The sequence below is a fragment of the Rhincodon typus genome, chromosome 5, assembly GCF_021869965.1.
Source record: "Rhincodon typus isolate 14 chromosome 5, sRhiTyp1.1, whole genome shotgun sequence".
NCBI lineage: Eukaryota > Metazoa > Chordata > Chondrichthyes > Orectolobiformes > Rhincodontidae > Rhincodon > Rhincodon typus.
Window position 1 is genome coordinate 38,811,177 of NC_063336.1, and position 24,238 is coordinate 38,835,414.

General features: G+C 41.0%; 1 protein-coding gene across 4 annotated transcripts in view; it reads left to right on the top strand.

Moving 5' to 3' along the window:
- The window catches only part of LOC109921321 (vacuolar protein 8-like), a 56,819-nt gene extending 37,732 nt beyond the window's left edge, over positions 1–19,087 (top strand). For 3 of the 4 annotated variants that reach the window (XM_048597240.1, XM_048597239.1, XM_048597242.1), the window contains 6 exons: positions 6,262–6,395; positions 8,569–8,697; positions 13,466–13,580; positions 15,745–15,879; positions 16,892–17,017; positions 18,790–19,087. In XM_048597240.1, the coding sequence (XP_048453197.1) occupies positions 6,262–6,395; positions 8,569–8,697; positions 13,466–13,580; positions 15,745–15,879; positions 16,892–17,017; positions 18,790–18,914 (764 nt within the window). In that variant the 3' untranslated portion in view covers positions 18,915–19,087. The remainder of the gene's footprint in view (positions 1–6,261; positions 6,396–8,568; positions 8,698–13,465; positions 13,581–15,744; positions 15,880–16,891; positions 17,018–18,789) is intronic. The other variant, XM_048597241.1, reaches the window with a different exon arrangement.
- Positions 19,088–24,238: the final 5,151 nt, after the last annotated feature.

The following is a 24,238-nucleotide window of genomic DNA, read 5'->3' on the forward strand; positions in this document are numbered from 1 at the left end:
GTAGGGATAAAGGGTTCTTTTTCAAGTTGGCGACCCGTGCCCAGTGGGGTTCCATAGTGTTCAGTGGTGGGATTACAACTGTTTACAATATATATTAATGAAACATAAACAGAAATTGCTGGGAAAACTCAGCAGGTCTGGCAGCATCTGTGGAGAGAAAGCAGAGTTAATGTTTTGGGTCCAGTGACTCTTCTTCAGAACATTCTTTATTTGTTTTTGTTTAGTGTATAAATATTAATGGCTTGGAGGAAGGAAGCGAATATACTTTAACTAAATTTTTAGATGATACAAAAGTAGGTAGAAAGCCAGTTGAGAGCGGGATACAAACATTTACAGAAAGATATTGATAAGCTAAGTAGATAGGCAAAAGTTGGCAAATAGAGTAAAATGTGAAGTTGTTCATTTTGTAAGGGAGAACAAAAGAACAGAATATTATTTAACTGGAGAAAAATCACAGAAACCTGCAACAGAAAGGGACTTGGGAGTACCTGTGCACAAAACGCAGAAAGTTAGCACACACATGCAATAGGTAATTCGGAAGACTAATGGAATGTTGGCCGTTATGTCAAAGGGCCTGAGGTATAAGAGTATGGAAGTCTTGCTGCAACTGTACAAGGTGCCAGTGAAACCACAACTGGAAAACTGTGAATAGTTTTGATTCCCTTATTTAAGGAAAGCTATCATTTCATTGCAGACAGTTCACTAGTTGATCCCTGGTATGCAGGGATTGTTTACAAGCAAAAGGTAAACAGATTGGGACTCTATTTACAGGAGTGTAGAAGAATGCAAGGTAATCTCATTGAAATACATTGGATTCTTAAGGGGCTTGACAGGGTAAATGCAGAGAGGATGTTTCCCCCATGGGAGAGTCTTTGACCAGAGGGCATAGTCTCATAATAAAGGGGTACCAATTTAAGACTGATATAAGGAGGAATTTCTTCGCTCAGAGGGTTGTGAGTCTTTGAAACTGTTTGCCACTGAGAGCTATTGGTGTAGAGTCTTTATGTATACTTCAGGCTGAGATGGATAGATTCTTGATCAGTAAGGGAACCAAGGGTTACAGGGAAAGGGTAGGAAAGTAGACATGATGAATGTCAGATCAGCCATGAAGCTATTGAATGGCAGAGCAGGCTTGCAGAGCCGAACGGTCTACTCCTATTCCTACTTCATATGGTCTTATGCACTGGGAACCCCAAATCCTGCTGTGCTGCAGATTTTCCCCATCTAATTAGCATTCAGTTCTACTATTCTTCGTGCCAGTGTGCCTAATCTCACATTTTCCCACATTATATTCCATCTGCCAAGCTTTTGCCCTCTCAGTTAACCTGTCTACATTCCTCTGTGGACTTCTTTGTCATCTTCACTACTTGTCTTTCCATCTATCTTTGTGCAATTCGAAAATGTAGTGATCGCGCATTCACTTCCTCATTCAAGTCATTCATATATATTATAAATAATTGTGGTGCCAATCCTGACCCCTGTGGCACTCCAGTGGTTATGGCTTGCCATTCTGAAAATGTCCTCTTTATCCTAACCCTCTGTCTTCCACTATCTACCTTAATATACTACCCTCGATACCATCGGCTGTTATGCTATTAAGTAACCTGATTTGCAGTCCATTATTGAATGCTTTCTGCAAATCCAATCATAATATGCCCATTGGTTCCTCTTTATCTACACTGCTTGTTACGTTCTTAAAGAACTATAATAAGCTTGTCAAGAATGATTTCCCCTTCACAAAGCCATACTGACTCTGCTTGATCATAATATATGATTCTATTATTATATCTGTTATTATATCCTTTGTAATAGACTTTAATTTCCCAATGTCAGAAGTCACGCTAACTGGCTTATGTTTATTTATTTTTGTTTCCTTCGTTTTTTGAACAGCAGTGTTACATTGGTAGTTTTCCAGACTTTCCAAGAATCCAAGGATTCCTAGACCATTACTGTCCATTATTTCAACAGCCACTTCCTTTAAAATTCTGATACAACTTATCAGGTCAGCTTTTAGCCCCATTAGTTTCCCTAGTACTATTTCTCCAATGATAGTTACTGTGTCAGTTTCCTTCACCCTCCCCCTTTAAACCTTTGATTATGTAGTATTTTTGGAATAAAGTCTGATGCAAATTTGTTTAACTCGTCTGCCATTTCCTGGTTCTTTCTACTAGTTCCCCAGGTTCAATAACAGGACATTCCATTCTACTAACCATCAACGGAATCCGACCGAGCCTGTTCTCAGCTTTCTTACTGAGATAACCTGCTCATCTCCGGTATCAGCCAAGTGAACCTTCTCTGAATTGTTTCTAATGCATTTACATAGTTTCTGAAAAAAGATCAAAACTGTATGCAGTACTCCAGATGTAGCCTCACATAGGAGTCTATTAGGCCATTTAGCTCATTGAGCAAAATCATGACTCGTTGAACACTTCCAAGCCTTTTACTCTCCATCCCCATAACCCTATACCCTAATTGTAATCAGAAATCTCTAAATAAAATATACTCAGAGACTGAGTATTCTGTAGTAGAGAATTCCACAAGTTCACAAACCTCTGAGTGAAAAGATTTCTCCCCATTTCAGACCAAGGTGGCATTCCCCTTATTTTTAAATTGTGTCCCTGATTGTAGAGAGAAAACATCTTATCTGCATCTACACTATCCAATCCAATTAGTATTTTGTAAATTTGAATGAGATCACCTCTCGTTATTTGACACTCTAGAGAATGCAGGCTGAATTTGCCCAGACTCTCTTTATAGGGTAGTCCCACCATCCCAGGATCAAGAGATAACAATGTGTAGAGCTGGATGAACACAGCAGGCCAAGCAGCATCAGAGGAGCAGGAAGGCTGACGTTTTGGGCCTGCTCTTCTGATACTGCTTGGCCTGCTGTGTTCATCCAGCTCTACACCTTGTTATCTCAGATTCTCCAGCATCTGCAGTTCCTACTATCTCTGAAACAATTCCATCCCAGGATCAAGTCTGGTGAGCCTTTGTTGCACTTACTCAATAGTAATAATATCTTTCCTGAGATAAAGAGAATAAAATTGCACACAGTACTCTAGATGCAGTCAATCAAAGCTTCTTCACAATTGAAGCAACGTGTCATTAGTCCTGTACTCAAAAATGCTCTTATGATAACTGTTAACATTCCACTAACCTTCCTAATAGCTTGCTGCACCTGAATGTTAGACTTTCGTGACTCATCAACAAAGATGCCAAGGTATCTATACATCACTGCTTTCCAACCTCATCATTTAAGAAATACTTTGCACATCTGTTCCTCCTCCCAAAGTTGATAACCTCACATTTTTCCACATTATATTCCATCTACCATGTTCTTGTCCAATTGCTAAGCCTGTCTGAATTCTACTGAAACTGCTTTACATCCTCCTTTTAACATGTTCTCCCACTTAACTTCACCAATGATCTATGCAACTATTGCAAACTATCCGTGTTTTTATATTCCATTTCCTTGTAATAAACATTTGACTTCCTAATCACTTGCTGTACCTGCGCACAAACATTTTGTGATTCATGTACCAGGACATCCTAATCCCACCCTACCTCAAGAGTTTTGCAACTCACTTCATCTAAATGATATGTTGCTTTTCTGTATTTCCTGGACAAGTTCAGATTTTCCTGCATTATACTCCATCTGTAATTTTATTTTGCCCACTCACTTAACCTACCATGTCTCACGCAGATGATTTATAGCTTATTTACAACTTACTTTCTTACCTATCTTTGTACCATCAGCAAATTTACCCACCATGCATTTGGTCCCTTCATCCAAGCCATTTGTATAGATTGTAAATGATTGAAACGCAACATTAATAATGATGGCACTCCACTTGTTACATCCTGCCAACCCAAAAACAACCTAGGTATGGCCACCCTTCGCTTCCTAATAGGCAACCAAGACATCTAAAATGTTATGACGGATTTCACGATAACTTACTTTGTTTCAATTTCTCAAGTGCCATTTAGAAATCTAAGTACAGTCCATCATTTTTCTGTATCACATTTTCTGAGAATTCTCAAATATCTCCTTAATTTTCTGCCACTGTATCTCGATCTGCTTATCCTTTATCATAGTTTACCAGTTCTCTTTAGTCAACTCTGTATTCATGCCCCCAATAATTTCCCTTATTTAAGTTTAAAACATTAATGTGTGATCCATTCTTCTCTCCTTCAATCCAAATTTAAAAATTGAATGATGTTATGATTGTTGAAACCTACAGGTGCCCAACTATTTCAGAACTCCAGCACATTACATCATGCTTTGTTGTTTCGACTAGAAAAGGCTGCCCTAAGAAGCTGCTACATGAATACCCAATGAACACATTATTCAGAATACCATTATCAAACTGACTCATTCAATTTATATGTAGATTAAAATCACTGATGATCATCGCCATACGTTTCTCACAGGTGAGCTGAGAGTGACAACCCTTCACATCTGTGCATTTCACAGAGTGTGACATCAAGGAGTTTGAGCAAAACTGGAGTCAATGACAATTGGGAACAAAGTCTCTGCTAGTTAGAGTCATACCTGGCACATAGGAAGATGGTTGTGGTTGTTGGAAGTCAGTCTTTCAGCTAGAGGGCATTTCTACAAGAGTTCCTCAGGGTAGTGTCCTCAGCTCAATCATCTTCAGCTGCTTCACCAATGACCTTCCCTTCATCATAAGATCTGAAGTGGGGATGTTCACTGATGATTGCACAATGTTCAGCACTATGCATGATTCCTCAGATACTGAAACAGTCCATATTGCAATGCAGCAAGACCTGGACTATATTCAGGCATGGACTTGAAAGTGGTAAGTAATATTTGGACCATACAAATGCTAGACAATGACCATCTCCAAGACAATTTAACCACCACCCCTTGGCATTCAATGTCATTACCATCACTGAATCTCCCACTATAACCATCCTGGGATGTTGACCAGAAACTGAACTGGACTAGCCATATAAATATATTGGCGCAAGAGCAGGTCAGAGGCTAGGAATATTACACTGAGTCACTCCCCACCTGACTTCCCAAAGCCTGTCTAGGATCTACAAGGCACAAGTCAGGAGTGTGATGGAATACTCTCCACTTGCCTGGATGGCTGCAGCTCCAGCAACACCCAAGAAACTTGACACCATCCAAAATAAAGCACCCTGCTTAATTAGCAAGGCAAGGAGAAATATTCAGTCACTTCACCATGGACGCTCAGTAGCCGCACTGTGTACCATCTATAAGATGCACCACAGAAATTCAGCAAAGATCCTCAGACAGCACCTTCCAAACCCCCCCACCACTCCATCTAGAAGGACCAGGGCAGCAGATACATGGGAACACCATCACCTGCAAATTCCCCTCCAAGGCACTCATCATCCTGACTTGCAAATATATTGCTGTTCCTTCACTGTCATTGGGCCAAAATCCTGGAACTCCCTTCTTCAGGCCACTATGGGTCAACCTACAACACATGAACTGCAGCGGTTCAAGAAGGCAGCTCACCACCATCTTCTCAAGGGCAACTAGGGACAGACAATAAATGCTGGCCAGCCAGTGATGCCCACATCCCACAAATGAATAAAAAGAATGCTTTCTTTTCCCCTGCATACCTCATTCTACAGTGTGACTATTCCCACGTCTGATTCTTCATTGTTTCTCATTTCTACTCAAAATGATTTTACAACATGATTTCCAAAATTAAGGACCTCTACCTTTCCAAGCTTCCTGTCCTTCTTAAAGGTCATGAATCTTTGAATATTAATTTTGATGTTATGTCTGTGAAATGGCTAACAGATCATACTAATTTATTGCTACTTTTCCTGACAATTTATCTGTTTTGTTCCTAATGCATTCAAATACAGAGTCTTTGGTTCTGTCTTTTTACTATTTTTTGTGACCTCTAACCCTATCTATTATTGAACACTTTGACAATTCTGTAACTTTGTATGGCATTCTGATCATTCTTTCTCTTCTTGCTACCTTGCTCTTATGACTTACCTTTATGCATTTCATTTATTGAATCTTACCAAACCTGATCCATCGCCTCTGCTATTTTGTTTAAAGTCAGAACACTGGTGCCAGTCTACATTACAGCATACTCAGCACAGAATTAAAGTCTTCATAGGAAGCAGTCCAAATTCATTCCTCTCTTCCAATGGGGTTAAATCTTCTGTTTTGTTGAGTGGCTCTGGCATGAGGAGAAGTGTTGTGAATTGTATTTCAGAATGTGCTGGTGATCTCTTTCCTTATAACAGCAGACACTCAAGATGATATTGTGGCCATGAACTTCTTGCCTCAGTTACATGAATTGTTGAAGTTCTCCAATAAAAGTGTGAATGAAGCAGCTCTTTCCGTTCTCAGCGTTCTATCAGAGAATCATTCCAACACGGTAGGAGATATTTCAAAACCTAGGCAAATTGTTTACTGATTTATATGTTTTAGGACCTCAGTGTAAACAAAGTAAAATATTTAGGTTAGCCTTACTATGGTTTCTAGAGGCATATGATGTACCTTGCTATCAATCAAGTAAGCTTTACTTTTTGGGTTTGCCTGCAGCATATCAGGTTAACCAGAAACAGTAAAAGATGAAATCTGCTTGGAGGCCCATTCCTACTGTAGCTGGTTGATAATTGTTCTGCCACCTTTGCCTAAGAGCAGCCCACTATTTCAGTGGCAAAGGTTCCAATTAGAATCAGTCAGCAGTAGTCTGATTCAAGACCTCAGAGTGCAGCTTGTGATCATCCTTTAAGGACTACTTGCAAAATTGCTTCAAGTGTAAAGAAAAGGGGAAATTAACGTAACACTGACGTTTCTAGACTTGGGGTTTGGACATGTAAATGAGTCCGGCAGAGGAAGCTAATTCTGCATCTGACTATGTTGTTCTGGATTTGGGAGTGCATAACATCGCTGCTGGCTGGAAAAATGTTCTGCACCTTAGTTGCATCTTACCTTGATAAGCATGAAAGAACCTATCCTCATCTATAATTGAGGAAAGAGCAAATAAGCGAAGGAAACATTTGAGCTGATTCAAGAGAGTCAAGATGGTGTTGGAAAGGGTAAATCATCTTTAACTAACCCAGTAAAAGTTTTTAAGGAAATACCTAAAGTAGTAGACGGTGAACTATCTATGAATGTACTATTTATAGATTCCAGAAGAGACAAATTGATAAAACTAAATCTCATGGAGTTGAAGACAAATTATTGATTTGGTTAGGTGATTGATTTAGAGGCAGAAGACGGATTAGGGATAATGGATATGAACTCCATTGTAATATAGTAATTAGCAGTATCCTAAAAGGGTCTATGCTGGGGTTACAGATACCCACTATATTTATTGATAACTGAGATAACATAATGGAGGATCATATATATATAAGATAAAAATTGGTCGCAAAGTAAGTGGTGCACAGCAGAGCAGGGTAAGGTGACACCATGGTGGTACTGGTACTTGATAAGTAATCCAGAGACTGAAGCTAATGCTCTGGGGACATGAGGTTCAAATCCTGCCATGGAGCAATTGGAATCTAAATTCAATTAGTAAGTCTCAGTAACATCAATGGGAAGGTAACTATTGGAAAAAAATATTGGGACATAATTAATCTCCACTTGGAGAGTTAAGGATAGTCAGGGGGAGATCTTGTCTGAAAGGTTTAATTGATTTCTTTTCCAGGAGCTGACCAGATGTGTAGATGAGGGTAGTGCAGCTGATGTATTCTACATGGACTTCACTGAGGCTTTTGACAGGGTCTCATATGGCAGACTGGTTAAGAAGCTAAGAACCCATGGGATCTTGCACAATTTGGCAAACTGGATCCAAAAGTGGCTGATATCAGAGGTGATGGGTGAATGTAAATTTGTGACTAGAAGTCTATGTCCAGTGGCCCAAGCCTGGAAATGTCAGTGTTATGACCAAAGACATCTGGTCGTGTTGTTTAGTTGCTGGCTGGTGTTCATGGATGCGGGTTGCTAGTTGTCTGCCTGTTTGTCCCAAGTAGTGTTTTGTGCAGTCTCCACATGGTATCTTGTAAACCACCTTCATCCTGTCCATGGTAACTATCGGGTCTTTAACTCTGGTCAGTTGCCATCTTGGTTTCAATTAACACAGATGAGAAAAACCACACTTTCAACTGGGAAACACTACTATCATAGGACAAGCCAAACAGAGGACAGCCAGGGAATTCTCAGAGGCTTGGCATTCATCCACGGACTCCATCAACAAACACATTGAGTTGTGAGGCCAGAACCAGCCCCCAACGGAAGCAGCAAAAACCAGACCATATAAATTCAAACCGGCACAAGACAAACAGCACTTCACAGGAGGCTCCACAGTACTGAGATGTCACCTAGTAAGGGGACGAAACGTCTGCTATCAAACCTCCTAGCTCAGCGAACACACCAACATCTAGATTTCTTTTGGTGTTTTGAATTTGCATTTAAATAATATTTGAGGCTATTTTACAGCATTATAATAGTGTTTCTTGCCATAAGCCTTAAGCTAATCTGTATTTTTGTCATAAGTTATCAGTGTGGTTTAGTTGGTTAAGATTTTATTTTCTTTACAGGCTGTCATTGTGTCTGAGAATATCTTAAAAACTTTGGGGAAGTTACTGTTAATTTACAAAACAAGTCCTGGAATCAGTAATTATGTTGCAAACATAATCCAAAAACTAGCCACGAGTGGGACTCAGCAGGTAAGTTATTGCATTTAAAAGGGAAAATACACTTACTCAAAAATAACCCTAACATTTCAAAACCATGACAATCTGAGAAGTTCTGTTCACGATATGTACATTTTCAATGATGATTCTTTGATGTTAAGTAATAAACTGTATGTTTAACCTCCCCACCTGAGGTTAAATTCAAAAATCGCTGTGATACATTCAGGGCACCACACTCAAATAGCGTACAGTTTGGAGGATTACTTCCACAAGACACAATGACATATCCCCAATTCTGACCCCTGTGTATTGTAAACACTGCTCTTCTCTGGAAGTCCAGGATTGATTAACTTACATTTTAATTTCTCTGAAATTTTATTTTTAATGAATTGAACATCAGTTACAGAATGTATTGGAGCATCAGCGAATGGCGCCACAGCAGAATTATCTGCCCTGCTGTCAAATAAAAGTGCCAAGTGAAGTCACAGAGTTTTGAAGGAGGCACATTGTGTGGAATCAAGCACAAACAGTGGGCATTTTACCTTCCAGGAGTAGCATTGGTAGTTACCACAAGGAGTCTACTTTTCCAATACACTTAGTACAGCCACACGATATAGGAGGAATGTAACATGGAGCATATTGGCATATCAAACACTAAATTGTTTTTAGGTTTTGGAAAAATACAAGCCGAGCCATTTAGGCCAAATTGTGCTAATTCATTATTTTCATCATACATCATGAATTTCCAGTCCTCCAGATTTTGGTAGATTTATGGACATTTTTTGAAGATTAAATCGAAGAGACAAGGAGTTTAGAAAAGGAATAGAAAATGATCATCCAGAGTTGGTAGTGGTATTGACAAGAAAGCTACCAATGTTTGTCTTCATTAGTTCAATGCAACTGGCATGAACTTCAGGAATCTACACATACACAGAATAACGTGGAAGTTGCTACCACTGATTCTACTTTACTGCAGAGGGTGCTCTGTTGATGCACCACAGACTATAAAAACTCTTAAAAATATTGCATCTTGTTAAATGAGGTGTACCAGTGTTTTAAATACATGTTGACTCGACAATTATTGATAAACATTCTCATTAGCCTTGAAAAACTAATTTTAAAATTGTGGAATGTCAAATCTATCCATTATGATAAAAACATGCCACATGTTTCTTTCTAAAGTTTATCTAAAGTTTAGGGGCAACACGGTAGCTCAGTGGTCAGTGCTGCTGCCTCACAGTGCCAGGAACCTGGGTTTGATTCCAGCTTCAGGTGACTGTCAAGAGTCAGGTGGAGTTTGCATGTTCTTCCCGTGTCTGGGTGGGTTTTCTCCGAGTGCTCTGGTTTCCTCCCACAGTCCAAAGATGTGCAAGTTAAGTGGATTGGTATGCTAAATTGTGCATAGTGTTCTGGGATGCCTAGGTTAGGTGAATTAGCCATGGAAAATGCAGGGTAACAGGGGTAGGATAGGGTAGGGGGATGGGTCTGGGTGGGATGTCTTCGGAGGGTTGGTGTGGACTTGTTGGGCTGTATGGCCTGTTTCCACACTGTGGGAATTCTATAGATAAAAAAACTTAGGATCTAAATTGAATCAAATATGAATTAGTTGCATAGTTTTCAAAAGTTTTAACTTAAAAGTAAAATGACTCAACATTATAAATTTCCTGGTGTGTTTAATGTGATTGGTTGTTTGTCCTACTTGCTGACATCATTGCTGCTGGGCGTCTGGAAATCCCCTTGACTTGGTGCCCTATTTAAACAACCATCAGGAAAATAGGAGCCAATGTCATAAACATTGCTAGAATTAATGGATAACTTCCTATGAAGTCAGCTAATGACCCCAAAATCTGGCAAATTTTATCCATTATTTTGATCAAAGCAGCATTTTTCTGAAAGGATCTTTTTTTAACCGAAGTGACAAAAACCATACTGGCAAAGAAAACTCCAAAGAACTGCAGATGCTAGAAATCAGAAACAGAAACAGAAAATTGCTGGAAAACTTCGGTCTGGCAGCATCTGTGGAGAGAAAGCAGAGTTAACGCTGTAGAAGGGTCACTGGACTCAAAACGTGAACTCTGTTTGTTCTCCACAGATGCTGCCAGACCTGCTGAGTTTGTCCAGCAATCTCTGATTTTGTTTCTCAATATGCTGAAAATAGAGGACAGTAAAAAGTGAGTACAATATAGTAAAAAGTCAATTTGTTTCTATGGCAGTAATATATTTAAAACTCAAAGTATATTGTAATGCTGTAATGCTTCATTTACTTCTCTCGTCGGGGAAGGGATGGTCTGGTGGTTTTATCTCTAGGCTATTAAACCAGATGCCCCAGGTAATATTCTGGGATCTGTGTTCAGATCCTGCCATAATGGATGGTGGAATTAGTTCACAGTAACTGCTGGCCTACCTGTAACTCCAGACCCTAAGCAATGTGATTGACTGTTAACTGCCCTCTTGTCAATTAGGAATGGACAATAAATGTTGGCCCAGCCTGTATTAATATAAAAGTAAATTAACATTAAAAAACTTGCAGAATATTAATAAAGTGTAAATCAGGAAGGGAGTTACTGAGCATAGCAGTTATGGACAAGAAAGCATCAGAAAAGTAGGAGAAATTGTCAAGGTGCAGTTTAGTGATGAGAAACATATTGTAGTCATGATGGCTTCGATGAAATAAGTGGTGAAATGAACATAGCAGGTATGAACCACTGGTTTTCAGTTTTATTTACTTTGCAGAATATTCGCTCAGTCATGATCAAGGCCCTTGCAATTCGTAATGTCTTTGTGGATTATTATATAAACAGCCTGTAACTTTTAGAATTATGGCTCTTTAAAAGCCCTTTCCATAAATGTTTCTGCCCTGCTCAATATTTGACCACTTGTTTCATCAAAGCCATCTTAAGTACAATATGTTTCTCATCACTAAGCTGCACTTTGACCATTTCTCGTACTCTTCTGCTGCCTTCTTGTTCACCTCACCCTCTTCCATCCCTCATTTCTCCTCTGTCCCTCGTTTTTCTTCTAAAAACCCTACTTGCCATGTCTGCCCATTGGGATTTCCGTACTAAAATGACCTCACCTACAGCTTTAGCATTGAATGAATTTCAGTGTCAGTGAAGACATTATATACCTCAACATCCTTTTCTGACCATGCTGTTCTTCTGTCTTCTCCCTTTTTACCCTTCATATAAACTTATCTACTTACTTAGACAACTGCATAAAATCAGCTTTATTAGTGTGGGCTTCTCTCGATGTCCCTGCAGAATGTTCATTCACTCATGAACAAAGCCCCACTAGCGGAATGTGTGGATTTATGGTGGATGAAATTTAACGCAGAGAAGCGTGAAGTGATGCATTTTGGCAGAGAGAACAAGGCAAAGTAATAAAGGATACAATTCTAAATAGGAAGCAGGAAGAATCCAGAGAGTGATGGAAGCCTGGAACTCATGCCTGAAAAGGTGGCTCAGTGAGAAAATCTTGTAGCATTTAAGCTGTATTGAGATATTCACCTGTGTTTGCATAGCCCTCTGGGCATCGTTCCCTCTAAGCTGCACATGCTTACTCAGTTGTTCCAAGATTCCATGCACACTGATCATGGACTCTGATTTTCACGCAGCCGGGAAGACAATTAAGAACATAGAACATAGAACAGTACAGCACAGTACAGGCCCTTCGGCCCACAATGTTGTGCTGACCTATTATCCTACTCTAAGATCAAACTACCCTGCATACCTTACATTTTACTATCATTTTAATGTTAATGACAATAGAGGGAACTGGGATTAGTGCAGTCAAATCTTTGTTGACAGGCATGGGCGGAATGGCTTCCTTTTGTGCAGTAAATGTGTATGAGTTTATGAGCAACAGAGGGACCTAGAACAAAAAGTTGAAGGTACCATGGCAGATTACAAAAATGATTAAAAAGGCAATGTGAGATTGTTGGCCACATAAATAGGGGCATAGAGTACAAAAGCAAAGAAGTTACAATGAACCTTTATAAATTTTGTTACTGTTTCAAATAGAGTATTACTTTCAATTCTAGCAGCCACAATTTGGGAAGGTGTGAATGTTTTAGATAGGGTGCAGAAAAGATGTACATGAATGGTTCCAGAAGTGAGGGATTTAAGTTACATAAATTGGTTGCTGAAACCTGATAAAGAAGAGATTTGAGAGATTTTATAAGCATAATTCAAAATCATGAGGGGTAGTGAGTGAGTTAGTTGAGAGAAACTGTTCCCTTTGACAGAAGGGACAAGCGTCAAAGGGCACACATTTCAGATGATGACCAAAGTTACCAATGATGATTTGAGGATTTTTTTTAATGCAGGGATCGGTTAAGATGTAAAGTCATTGCCCAAGAAAGGTTTCACTCCCTCAACAACATATTCACAAATCCCTTCACCAGCCATGGCACTATTGCTGCTACCACACTTTTCCTTTAACATCCTTATCCCTAGAAATAAATTATTGTTCCCTACCTCCATTGGTCTGTTGATTGCCCAATGTTGTTCTATTGTCAGTGGAGCGCAAACCTGAATGTGCTGTCACAACTATACAGCCACATCAACAACCACCCTCTTTGCACTCAGGCGTGGAAGCCTATTCTTTCAACACCAGGATTCCTGAGGAGTTCGAAGGTATCCTCAGCCTCCTTCTCTCTGTGAGCGGCTGTCTGTTTAACTTCCTCACTTCAAGGGCGACATGTGAAGTGCTCATGAACGACTTAATTTAAAAGGTCAAAACAAGCTTTCATTGTGATTTTGGATTTTGATTTATTCAAAACTCATTTTTATTTGCATTTCAGGCTATTATTGACAGTGGATGTGTTGTGGTCCTGCTCCAGGTCCTGGGACTCCTCACAATTCATAACGAAACTTTGCTGTATGTCACAGCTTGTATTGCTCAGCTCACAAACAATGGTAAAGATATTCATTTATTACTACTCTACCACTATGTAATGAGTAGGTGATAGTCAACAATTCATTCATTTTCTTTCTGATTCTGGGTATCTGAGGCAGGAAACGCAAGTCAAGAAATTTCCTGACTTGGCAGACCAGTCCTCTTTCAAAAGACCCTCACTCAGCAATCAGGGAGGTGGGGGTGGGATGGAATTGGGTCCACAACCTCCGAGGATGACCAAGGAGGTGGGACAGTACAGAGGTGGGCTGCTTATCAGGCCCAACATCAGTTGTTTGAGAATTCAGCCAAGGTTTATGATAGACTGGTTGCCATGGTGGCTCATGGTTAGCACTGCTGCCTCACTGCACCAGGGACTCGGGTTTGATTCCAGCCTTTGGTGACTATATGTGTTAGGTTTGCACATCCTCTCCATGTCTGTGTGGGGTTCCTCTGGGTGCTTCAGTTTCCTCCCACAGTCCAAATTTATGCTGGTTAGGTGGATTAGCCATGCTAAATTGTAATGTCTGGGGATTTGCATGCTAGGTAAATTGGCCATGATAAATGCGAAGATAGAGTGCTCTTTGAAGGGTTGGTGCAGACTCAATGGTCCAAATGGCCTCTTTCCACATTGTAGGGATTCTATGATTCCTCTATGTTCGCCTTGCTTCTCTCACTATCAATTCCATAACAACTCACACAGGATCCACGTGGAGATGTAAAACTTCTAATAATCTAAGAACAGTCTCATCTATATACACTTGATCATGAAAAAGACTCATTCATGAAGAATTTTCAAAATCTTTAAATCCCCCAAGCAATCAATCTGTCTTTTAAAAAAAATTCTAATCAGTATCCACATCAAAAGCTACTAATTACTTACTAACCTCCTAAAACTGTCAACCCAATATGAAGTAACCCACTGATATGGTTTTGGTGACTTTTGAAGCTCAGCCATGCATTTGTCACAAGCTTTGCTGAAATGAGGACTTGTGGAAATTATCAACAATGACCTGTCAATTAATGCATCCCAGCAACTATGTCTCCTTTTCTACTGTAACTTTAAGCTGCATCAGTTTTTGTTTCCGTTTTTAAGGGACTGCAGAGTCAAATCACTTCAGATCTTGACACTTAAACAGGCCATATCTGTCCTTCAAGACCATTTGTGTCTCATTCAATAAATTGTGATTCTCCGCACTGCAGATTAAGGTCCTTGGATCAGTGAAATGGGGTTGCTTTAAATTAAGCATTAATTTCAAATGGCCCTGCTGTGTTCAAGTATCCTGTTTGTATTTCACATTTTAAGCTTCCCGTAGAAACCACAGAAAAGTTACAGCACAGAAAAAGGCTATTCAGCCCATCATGTCTACACTTGATGAATATACTAGCTGCCTGTCCTGTTGGGAAAACTGAGATCTGCCAAAATAGAGGCAGGATCCCCATTGAGAGAGTACTCAGTCAATGAGCCTAGCCGTGATGTTGAGCACTTTTATCCCTGCTCCCCTGGTCCTGTTCCATTCTGTACCTGCCATTACTGTATGGGAGTCACAACCTCAACATTTCAACAGATAACCCCACGAGAGGTTGTGCCCCATGGTTGGGAAGTTGTGTTTTAGAGTATAACAAACGTCCATGAAAAACTCTGTACATACTTCAGGTTTTATAATTTTATAATTTTATAATCTTATATAATGAGATTACAGAAGAATTTGTATCATTTGTTGTACAATTCACAATAAAGGAGATGTGGGTTCTGATAGACATTCCTAGTATAATCCTATTAGGAATGTGGAACACAGTGAAGAAAACTGAGTCAAGAAACGGATCATCTATGATCAAATTGAATGCCCTACTGCTGTTCCTACATCTGGAAATACCACGAAAAAATTAAAATTACACAAAAGTTTTCAAATTAAAGAGAAAGCCAATCACAAATTCTAGCTTTGTGTCCATGTGCAGTTTCATAACAAGGCATAAAAGAACTTTGGCATTTTGATTTTAATTGCATAGCCCCAACATTAAAAAGCACCATTGTGAAAAACAAGACTAACAAGTTACACAAATCTGCCAATTCACCTGTAACTTCCATCCAAATTGTACTCTTTTATGTGACAGGTCTGATTGTGGATATTACAGATATTGAGCTGAGTTACTGACCTTGTTGAATAAATTGCTTCCTTTTTCTAGAAAAAATAAGAACACAAATAATACAGGAATCAGATGTAAATGTAGCAGCTTACCTGTTGATGCTCTCAAGTCAGTCCGGAAATATCGACCTCTCCTTCCAGGCTGCTTATATAATCAGCCAACTTGGACAAGATGGTAAAATGTGAAATAAAGACTTATGGTTTGCTAAATTTATATATGAATTTACCTTCTCACTTTTTATGAGTTTTTTTTTGCAGAAAACATATATTTGTATTGAAAAGTGTAATTGGGTTAAGCCCTTAGTTACCAAGCTAATAACAGAATATTATTTCATTAGGTAGAGAATTGGGCACATTATTTAATCATTTTCTGAGCAAGTTGATCAAAGTTTTGAAATGGAGTACACAAGCAGGCTGCTCATGGTTTGACTTGTAACTCTCTTGTGTGATCCAAAATGCCAGAATGGCACACCTAACTTAAAATAACTTCTTCGTCCAAAAAAAAAAATCCTTTGCAAAGCAGGGAAAGACAATTATTCTTCTTTGTCTGTATTATGAAGAGTGTTTAATGTTTTGCAGCAATTATAGACATCAATGAATACAGCAAGTAAAATGCTGAACAAGTTTGAAGCAGTCATAATTCTGAGCAGACCACACCTGGAGTACGGTTAGAAAGCAGCAAAAAATAATTACTTCAGGTTTTCTGAAGAAGGGTCCCGACCCAAAACATCACCTTTCCTGCTCCTCTGATGCTGCCTGGCCTGCTGTGTTCCTCCAGTTCCCCACTATGTTATCTCTGACTCCAGCATCGGCAGTTCTTACTACCTCTACTTCAGGTTTTCGTTAGATTGGTGCATCAATAAAGAACAATTCTTATCTAATTTCAGAGTTGAAAATTGTATTTCCCTGAAAACACTGAAAATTCAATTTCAAATGTCCGCACCAATTAATTCAAGGACAAAGAAACATAGGTTTTTCAAGAAGTTTATAACATTCACAGCTTTTTTCATTTAGAGATGAAGTTTAAATAACCTTGAATGAATTGTTCTCAGCTAAACAAAATCTGAACAATGCATATAATTTAACAGTGTCACTCATTTAATGTGTGCAAGCATGTTTAACACTAGTGGCAAATAATTGCATTTAGAACAGAGGTCACGCAGTAATGTGATTTGTCTTCATTACAGAAATGTTTACCTTGCTGTTGAGACCACACGTCAAGGAGATTGTAGGTTACGTCTTACATTTTCTCAAGCATCAGGAAATTAGATTTCAACATCTGGGCCTTTTAACTATACGGAATTTCAGAAAAGGTAAACAAAAAATCCTTCAAGTTAATTTCTATAGCGAAATTGGTCATTTTTTGGTTTCTGAGAGAAAATTCTTTCAGTTTTCCAAGTGTTTGCAAATTTCCTGGTTTATTTATTCATATGCTGAAAAATGATTATTTTTCATTCATTCAGATGATCTCCTCCTCATGTGTGACTGAGTGTAGGTAATCTGCTCCTATCTGAATATTCAAATGAAGAATAGGTGTACGCCATTTGACCCATGATCCTGCTGTACCACTTAACAAGATCGTCACTGATCTCATTGTAGCTTCAACTGCACTTTGCTGCTAAACCCGCCCTCCAAGCGGCTTGGAGACCGCTTTGTGGAACACCTACGCTTGGTTCGTGACAAACGACTGCACCTCCCAGTTGCAAACCACTGCAAATCCCCCTCCCACTCCTTGGACGACATGTCCATCCTGGGCCTCCTCCAGTGCCACAACGATGCCACCTGAAGGTTGCAGGAACAGCACTTCATATTCCGCTTGGGAACCCTGCAGCCCAACGGTATCAATGTGGACTTCACAAGCTTCAAAATCTCCCCTGCAGCCCAACGGTATCAATGTGGACTTCACAAGCTTCAAAATCTCCCCTCCCCCTACCGCATCCCAAAACCAGCCCAGCTCGTCCCTGCCTCCCTAACCTGTCCGTCCTTTCTCCCACCTATCCACTCCTCCCACCTCAACCCCCACGCCTATCTCCTACCTACCTACCTACCAGCCTCATCCCCGCCTCCTTGACCTGTCCGTCTTCGCTGGACTGACCAGCCCCCACCCTAACTCCCCAGCTACACTCACCTTTACTGGCTCCATCCCCGCGTCCTTGACTGTCCGTCGCCTCTCCACCTATCTGCTCCTTTATCCATTTTCCATCTGCCTTCCCTCTCTCTCTATTTATTTCAGAATCCCCTTCCCCTCCCCCATTTCTGAAGAAGGGTCCAGACCCAAAACATCAGCTTTCCTGTTCCTCTGATGCTGCTTGGCCTGTTGTGTTCATCCAGCTTTACACCTTGTTATTCTCACCATCGAGTTTCTCTCTGCTGCCCAGGAAAATAGCTAGCTGTGTGTAAACCAGGCAAGAATACATGTAAATACCTGCAAATATGTACCTCATCGCTCAGTAGCTACATTCTCACTACGCCAGGAAAACCCTGGGAGCGAAGTCAGGCTTTTCTTCTCAACCTTGAGAGTCTTGTTTGTCCCGATCTTGCCATTCTTTTCACAACTGATTCACTACTGCCCACGTTTTTCAGGGGCTGGCAAATTTAGCTCACAATCATCTTGTATTTGAATTGATGTATGTCATCAATATCCTCATTAATTATCAAGCCTCCAGTTTGCAAAGAAATTTCTTTTTTTTGTAAAACATTGATGCGCACTTTATAAAAAAAAAGCACATTAAGTGCAAGGAATTCATTAAAACTGTGACCTTGAGTTTTCCTAGATTCCAGTTAAGTAGGAATTCCTTCGATGACTGTGTGTGATTTGTCCCCACTGAGCCCCATCCCTTCACAGCCGCTGGCTTCTTCCGCCCTCCCAAAGCAGCCACTTGCTTCTCTCCCTTCACCTTTCTATAGCTGCCCATCTCGTCTCTCCTTGCTTGCAGATGCGTTCCCCACCAACTCCCCCGTCTCACCGGGCAGACTTGCTCTTTCTGACTGGTTACCCCTGTAAAATCACATTGTTTGCTTAGCCAACCCCACATGTTACCTTGAAATACCCTTCCACAACTGGAACATTGTCTTTTTTTTTCAGATTCTCATTTTGCAGCAGCGTTCAGCCAGAGGCAGTTGATAGAGCAACTCAATAATGTTTCTCAGCAAACAGCAGAAATGCAAGAACTACTTCAAGCTGTTTTATACCAGAATGAGGAAGACTAAACACAAGATGATTGATGATGTCACCTAAGAACTGTGTATCAGGGGAAGTTAAAACTAAAAGAACACAAGAAAAGCAAAGATACATTTGTCATGACCAGGTGAGGGGTGATGTGCCCCTTTCTTTAAACCCACTGTCTGTCAGTCGTTATAAATACTTTTTGTTTCAGTTTTCAGCACGTAGCTATTACTCTTCATTTAAACTTTGTGGACCAGATCATAAATGAAGGAAAGCCAATTCCAAGGTTTTCTTGAGTGAAAACTAGTAGAGTTTTACTCACGTTCAAACATGAGAAAAATAACAAAATGCAACATCAAATGCATACACACAAACCCAGGGAATACAGCTTTTGGGGGGTTTTGTGATAATGAAGACTGAGTCCCAGTTATGCAGCTGTTGTTCCTCATGGGTGCCAAAGTGGCTGATAACTTCTCAGTGAACGCTGGTTTTTCCAAGTGTTTTTTTACAATTGTACTAGTTTCTAAAATTGGGAGCGAGGGAGAGAAGAATTTTCAATATCCTTGCTGTTATCCCTTCTGGCAGATTCTGGTGTCTGTGTCAACGTGGTATGGTGCTGGAGGAACACAGCAGGCCTGCAGTATCAGGGGAGCAGAGGACCCTTTCTGAAGAAGGGTCCCGACCCGAAATGTCAACTTTCCTGCTCCTCTGATGCTGCCTGGCCTGCTGTGTTCCTCCAGCTCCACACTGTGTTATCTCTGACTCCAGCATCTGCACTTCTTGCTGTCCCTGGTGTCGTTGTTTCATCCCAAGTTAGGTTATAGAAACTCTTTCACCTCTCAAGGATTTTTAATCCATTCATGGTAGGAGGGTGTCATTTGTTGGCTAGCATTTATTGCCCTGAGAATTAGTTGCCCTTGAGAAGGTGGTGGTGGTGAGCTGTCTTCTCGAACCACTACAATCCCTGTGCTGTAGATGGCGCACAATGCCATTAGGGAGGGAATTCCAGGATTTTGACCCAGCAACACTGAAGGAACGGTGATATATTTCCAAGTCAGGATGGTGAGTCTCTGACCTGCTCTTATAGCTACTGTATTTATGTGGTGAGTCCAGTTGAATTTCTGATTAATGGTAATCCCCAGGATGTGGATATTGGGAGAGTCAATGGTGGTAACACCATTGAATGTCAAGGGCTAGTGGTTAGATTGTCTTTTATTAGAGATGGTCATTGCCTGGCATTTGTGTGGCACAAATGTTATTTGCCACTTATCATCCCAACACTGAATATTGTCCAGATCTTGTTGCATTTGAACATGGACTGCTTCAGTATCTGAGGAGTTGCGAATGATGCTGAACATTGTACAATCACCAGTGAACATCCCCACTTCTGACCTTTTGATGGATGGAAGGTCATTGATGAAGCAGCTGAAGATGATTGGGCCTAGGACACTACCCTGGGGAACTCCTGCAGAGATGTCCTGGAGCTGAGATGACTGACTTCCAAGAAGCACAGCCATCTTCTAATGTGCTAGGTATGACTTCAACCAGCAAACAGTTTGCCCCCGATTCCTGTTGATTCCAGTTTTGCAAGAGCTCCTTGCTGCCAGTCAGTTGAATGCAGCCTTGATGTCAAGGGCTGTCACTTTCACCTCATTTCAGAATTCAGCTCTTTTGTCCATATTTGTACCAAGGCTGTATTGAGGTTGGGAGCTGAGTGGCCCTGGTGGAACCCAAACTGGGCATCACTGGGTAGGTTATCACGGAGCAGGTGCTGCTTGATAGCACTGTTGATGACACCTTCCATTAGTTTACCAATGATCTAGAGGACGCCGATAGGGCAGTAATTGACTGGGTTGGATTTGTCCTGCTATTTGCGTACAGGACATACCTGGGCAATTTTCCTTGTTTTCGAGTAGATGTCTGTGTCGTAACTATTCTGGAAGAGCTTGGCTAGGGAAGTAGTAAGTTCTGGAGCACAAGTCTTATTGATTTATTTATTGTCATGTGTATTTGTTACAAATACAGTGAAAAGTGTTGTACAATGTTGCCGCTCTCCATCGCCATCTTAAAGTACAGAAATAAATCTTTATGTTCTTACACTATAAAGGTAGAAAAATAAAGAAATAAAGTTAAAAGCTCAACATTACAGTCCGGCTTAAGTGCTTAACCATTGGCCTGGATCCAGGCTCATTCACCCCGACACAGAGACCAACATCAGGATGAAGCAGTCGGCCAGCCTTGAGACCCTCACCTCACCATGTCTCCAGAATGTTGTCAGAGTCCATAGCCTTTGCAGTATCCAGTGCCTCCAATTTTTTCTTGATAACACATGGAGTGAATCGAATTGGTTGAAGCCTAGTATCTGTAATGCTGGAGACCACTGGAGGAGGCCTAGATGGTTCATCCACTTGGCACTTCAGGCTGAAGATTGCTGCAATTTGAAGGTGGGACTTCATCTCCATAAGGACTGTACTGTGGTCACTCTTACCAATACTGTCATGGACAGGTGCATCTGCAGCTGGCACGTTGCTAAGGATGAGGTTAGGTCTGTTTTTCCCTCTTGTTGTTTCCCTCACCACTTGCCACAGACCCATTTTAGCAGCTATGTCCTTTAGGACCCGACCAGCTTGATCAGTAGTACTGCTGCCGAGCCACTCTTGATGGTGGACTTTGAAATCTTCCACCCAAAGTACATTTTGTGCTCTTGCCATCCTCAATGCTTCCTCCAAGTGTTGTTCAACATGTCGGAGTACTAATTCATCAGTCGAGAGAGGACAAGTTTCCTTGCCCATGTTTAACTTGAAACCATGAGACTTCATGGGGTCTGGAGTCAATGTCGAGGACTCCCAGACCAATTCCCTGACAACTATATGCCACCGAGCTGCCACCGCTGCTGGGTTTGTCCTGCCGGTAGGATAGGTCATATCCAGAGGTGGTGATGGTGATGGCGGTGTCTGGGGCGTTGTCTGAAAGGTATGATTCTGTGAGTCTGACTATGTCAAGCTGGTGCTTGACTAAGCTGTGAGACAGCTGTCCCAATACTAGCCCCCAGATGTTAGTAAGGAGGACTTTGTAGTATTGATAGGGCCGTTTCTGCTGTTGTTTTCTCCGATACCTAGGTTGATGCTGGGTGATCTGTCCGATTTCATTTCTTCGTTGAAACTTCATAGCGATTTTTACAACTGAGTGGTTTGCTCGCCCAATTCTGAGGGCAGTTGAGAGTCAGCATGGCTGTGGGTCTGGAGTCACATGTAGGCCAGACCAGGTAAAGATGATAGATTTTCCTCCCTGATGGACATTAGTGAACCGGATGGGTTTTCTGGCATTCGGCACATATACCACTTGCCTGGCTTTGTCCCCTAAAAGTAGGTCCAGTACCACCCTCTTCCTTGTTGGACTTCCTCTGTGCTGGCTTGAAAAGCTCCCCAGACGCATTTTAAGAATGGCTCCCCCTCAAAACCTTTCACTGTCTATCCCAGTTAATATTGGGAAGTTGAAATTCCTTATTATTATTACTCTTTGTTTTACCACTTCTCTGAGATTTGCCTACACATCTGTCTTGTCTATCTCTGCCTGACTGTTTGGAGGTCTCAAGTACAGTCACACCCCCAGCAATGTCATTGCCCAGTTTTTGGTTTTAAGTTCTATCCATATGGCCCATTTAAGGAACTTTCTACAATACCATCCCCACTTACTGCAGTGATTGACTCTTTGATCAATTTTTTTTTTGTGACACTCTTTTCTACAGCACCCCCATTCCCTATCTCGCCTAAAGGTTCTATATCTCAGATTATTAAGCTGCCAGTCCAGTCGCTCCCCCATCCCTCTCCACGATAGCAAGGATATCACATCCCTATGCATTAATCGATGCCCTCAATTCATCTGCCTTTCTGTCAATACTCCTTGCTTTAAAATAAACACCATCTGCTCTTCCCCTTGAGCCTTAACTTGACTATATTCATACTGTCTTCCAGATGGATTTGGTTCTTCTTCTATAATTGTCTGGGCATCACCTCCTACTGTACCTCGACACTGTTTCCCAACCCTCTGCTAACTTGGTTTCTATCTCACCAACGTCATGAGCAAACCTCTCCACAAGGATATTGGTCTCATTCTGGTTAAGGTACAACCCATCAGACTTGTACAGGTCACACTTTCCCCAGAAATTAACCCAGTCATCCAGGAATCTAAAGCCACCCTCTTGCTCCAACTCTTTAGCCGTGCATTTATCTATTCTATCTGCCTAGTCCTATATTCTCTAGCACATGGCACTGGGAGCAATCAAGAGATGCAACCTTTGAGATCCTGCTTTTCAATCCACTACCTACTTCCCCAGTTCTTGTCACAGGGCCTCATCCCTGTTCCTACCCATGTTGTTGGTCCCAATATGAACTACAATCGCTGACTGACTTCAGAAAGCCCAGCAGCCATTCAGTTATATCCTTGACCCTGGCCCCAGGGAATCAGCACAATGTCCTGGAGTAATGTCTACTGTTGTGGAAATGCCCACCTGTGCCCCTCACTATTGAATCTCCCACCAGTATTGTTCTCCCTGCCTTTCTGCTCCCCCTCTGGGTGCAGCTGGGTTCTGGCTTTACTCCCTGGAGGAACCATCACTCCCACCATTTTCCAACAGAGAAAATCTGTTCTTGAGCAAGATGTTTCTGAGTACTTGTTTACCTCTCTTCTTCTGACTAATGATCCATTCCCTCTGACTGCACTTCCTTTAGCTATGGAGTGACCACATCTACAAACGTGCTATCCACGTAACTCCCATCCTCACTAATGCACCGCTTTGCCTGCAGCTTGTGCTCATGCTGCAAAGCCAGCAGCTGTAACTGATCAATAGCATTTCCTGGAGACGTGGCCATCCAGACTGCCAGGAGCTCCTGAGATTTCCCACATATTGTAGGTCATGCAACACATGGGGCTGAGCTCCTCTGGTGTACCTTGTCTTAGTCTGAAATCTACTTTCCTTATATTAACTTTCAGTCCTTCCCTTACCCTACTTTGGCTTACTTACATTCCATTACTATATTGCTGTTGAATTTCACCTATTTCTGGGGCTTAATAACACACTTTTCTAATTTATAGCAATTTACAGATAATCGTAACATAAGTTTCTTACCAGCTAATGAACTTGTAGAAACTTGTAAATCAGAAAGAAAAACAGAAGTTGCTGTAAAAACCCAGCAGGTCTGGCAACATCTGTGAAGAGAAATCAGAGTCAACTTTTCAGGTCCAGTGACCCTTCCTCGGAACTTGAAGACTCTAATATCAGAGATAGTAGGAACTGCAGATGCTGGAGAATCTGAGATAACAAGGTGTAGAGCTGGATGAACACAGCAGGCCAAGCAGCATCAGATGG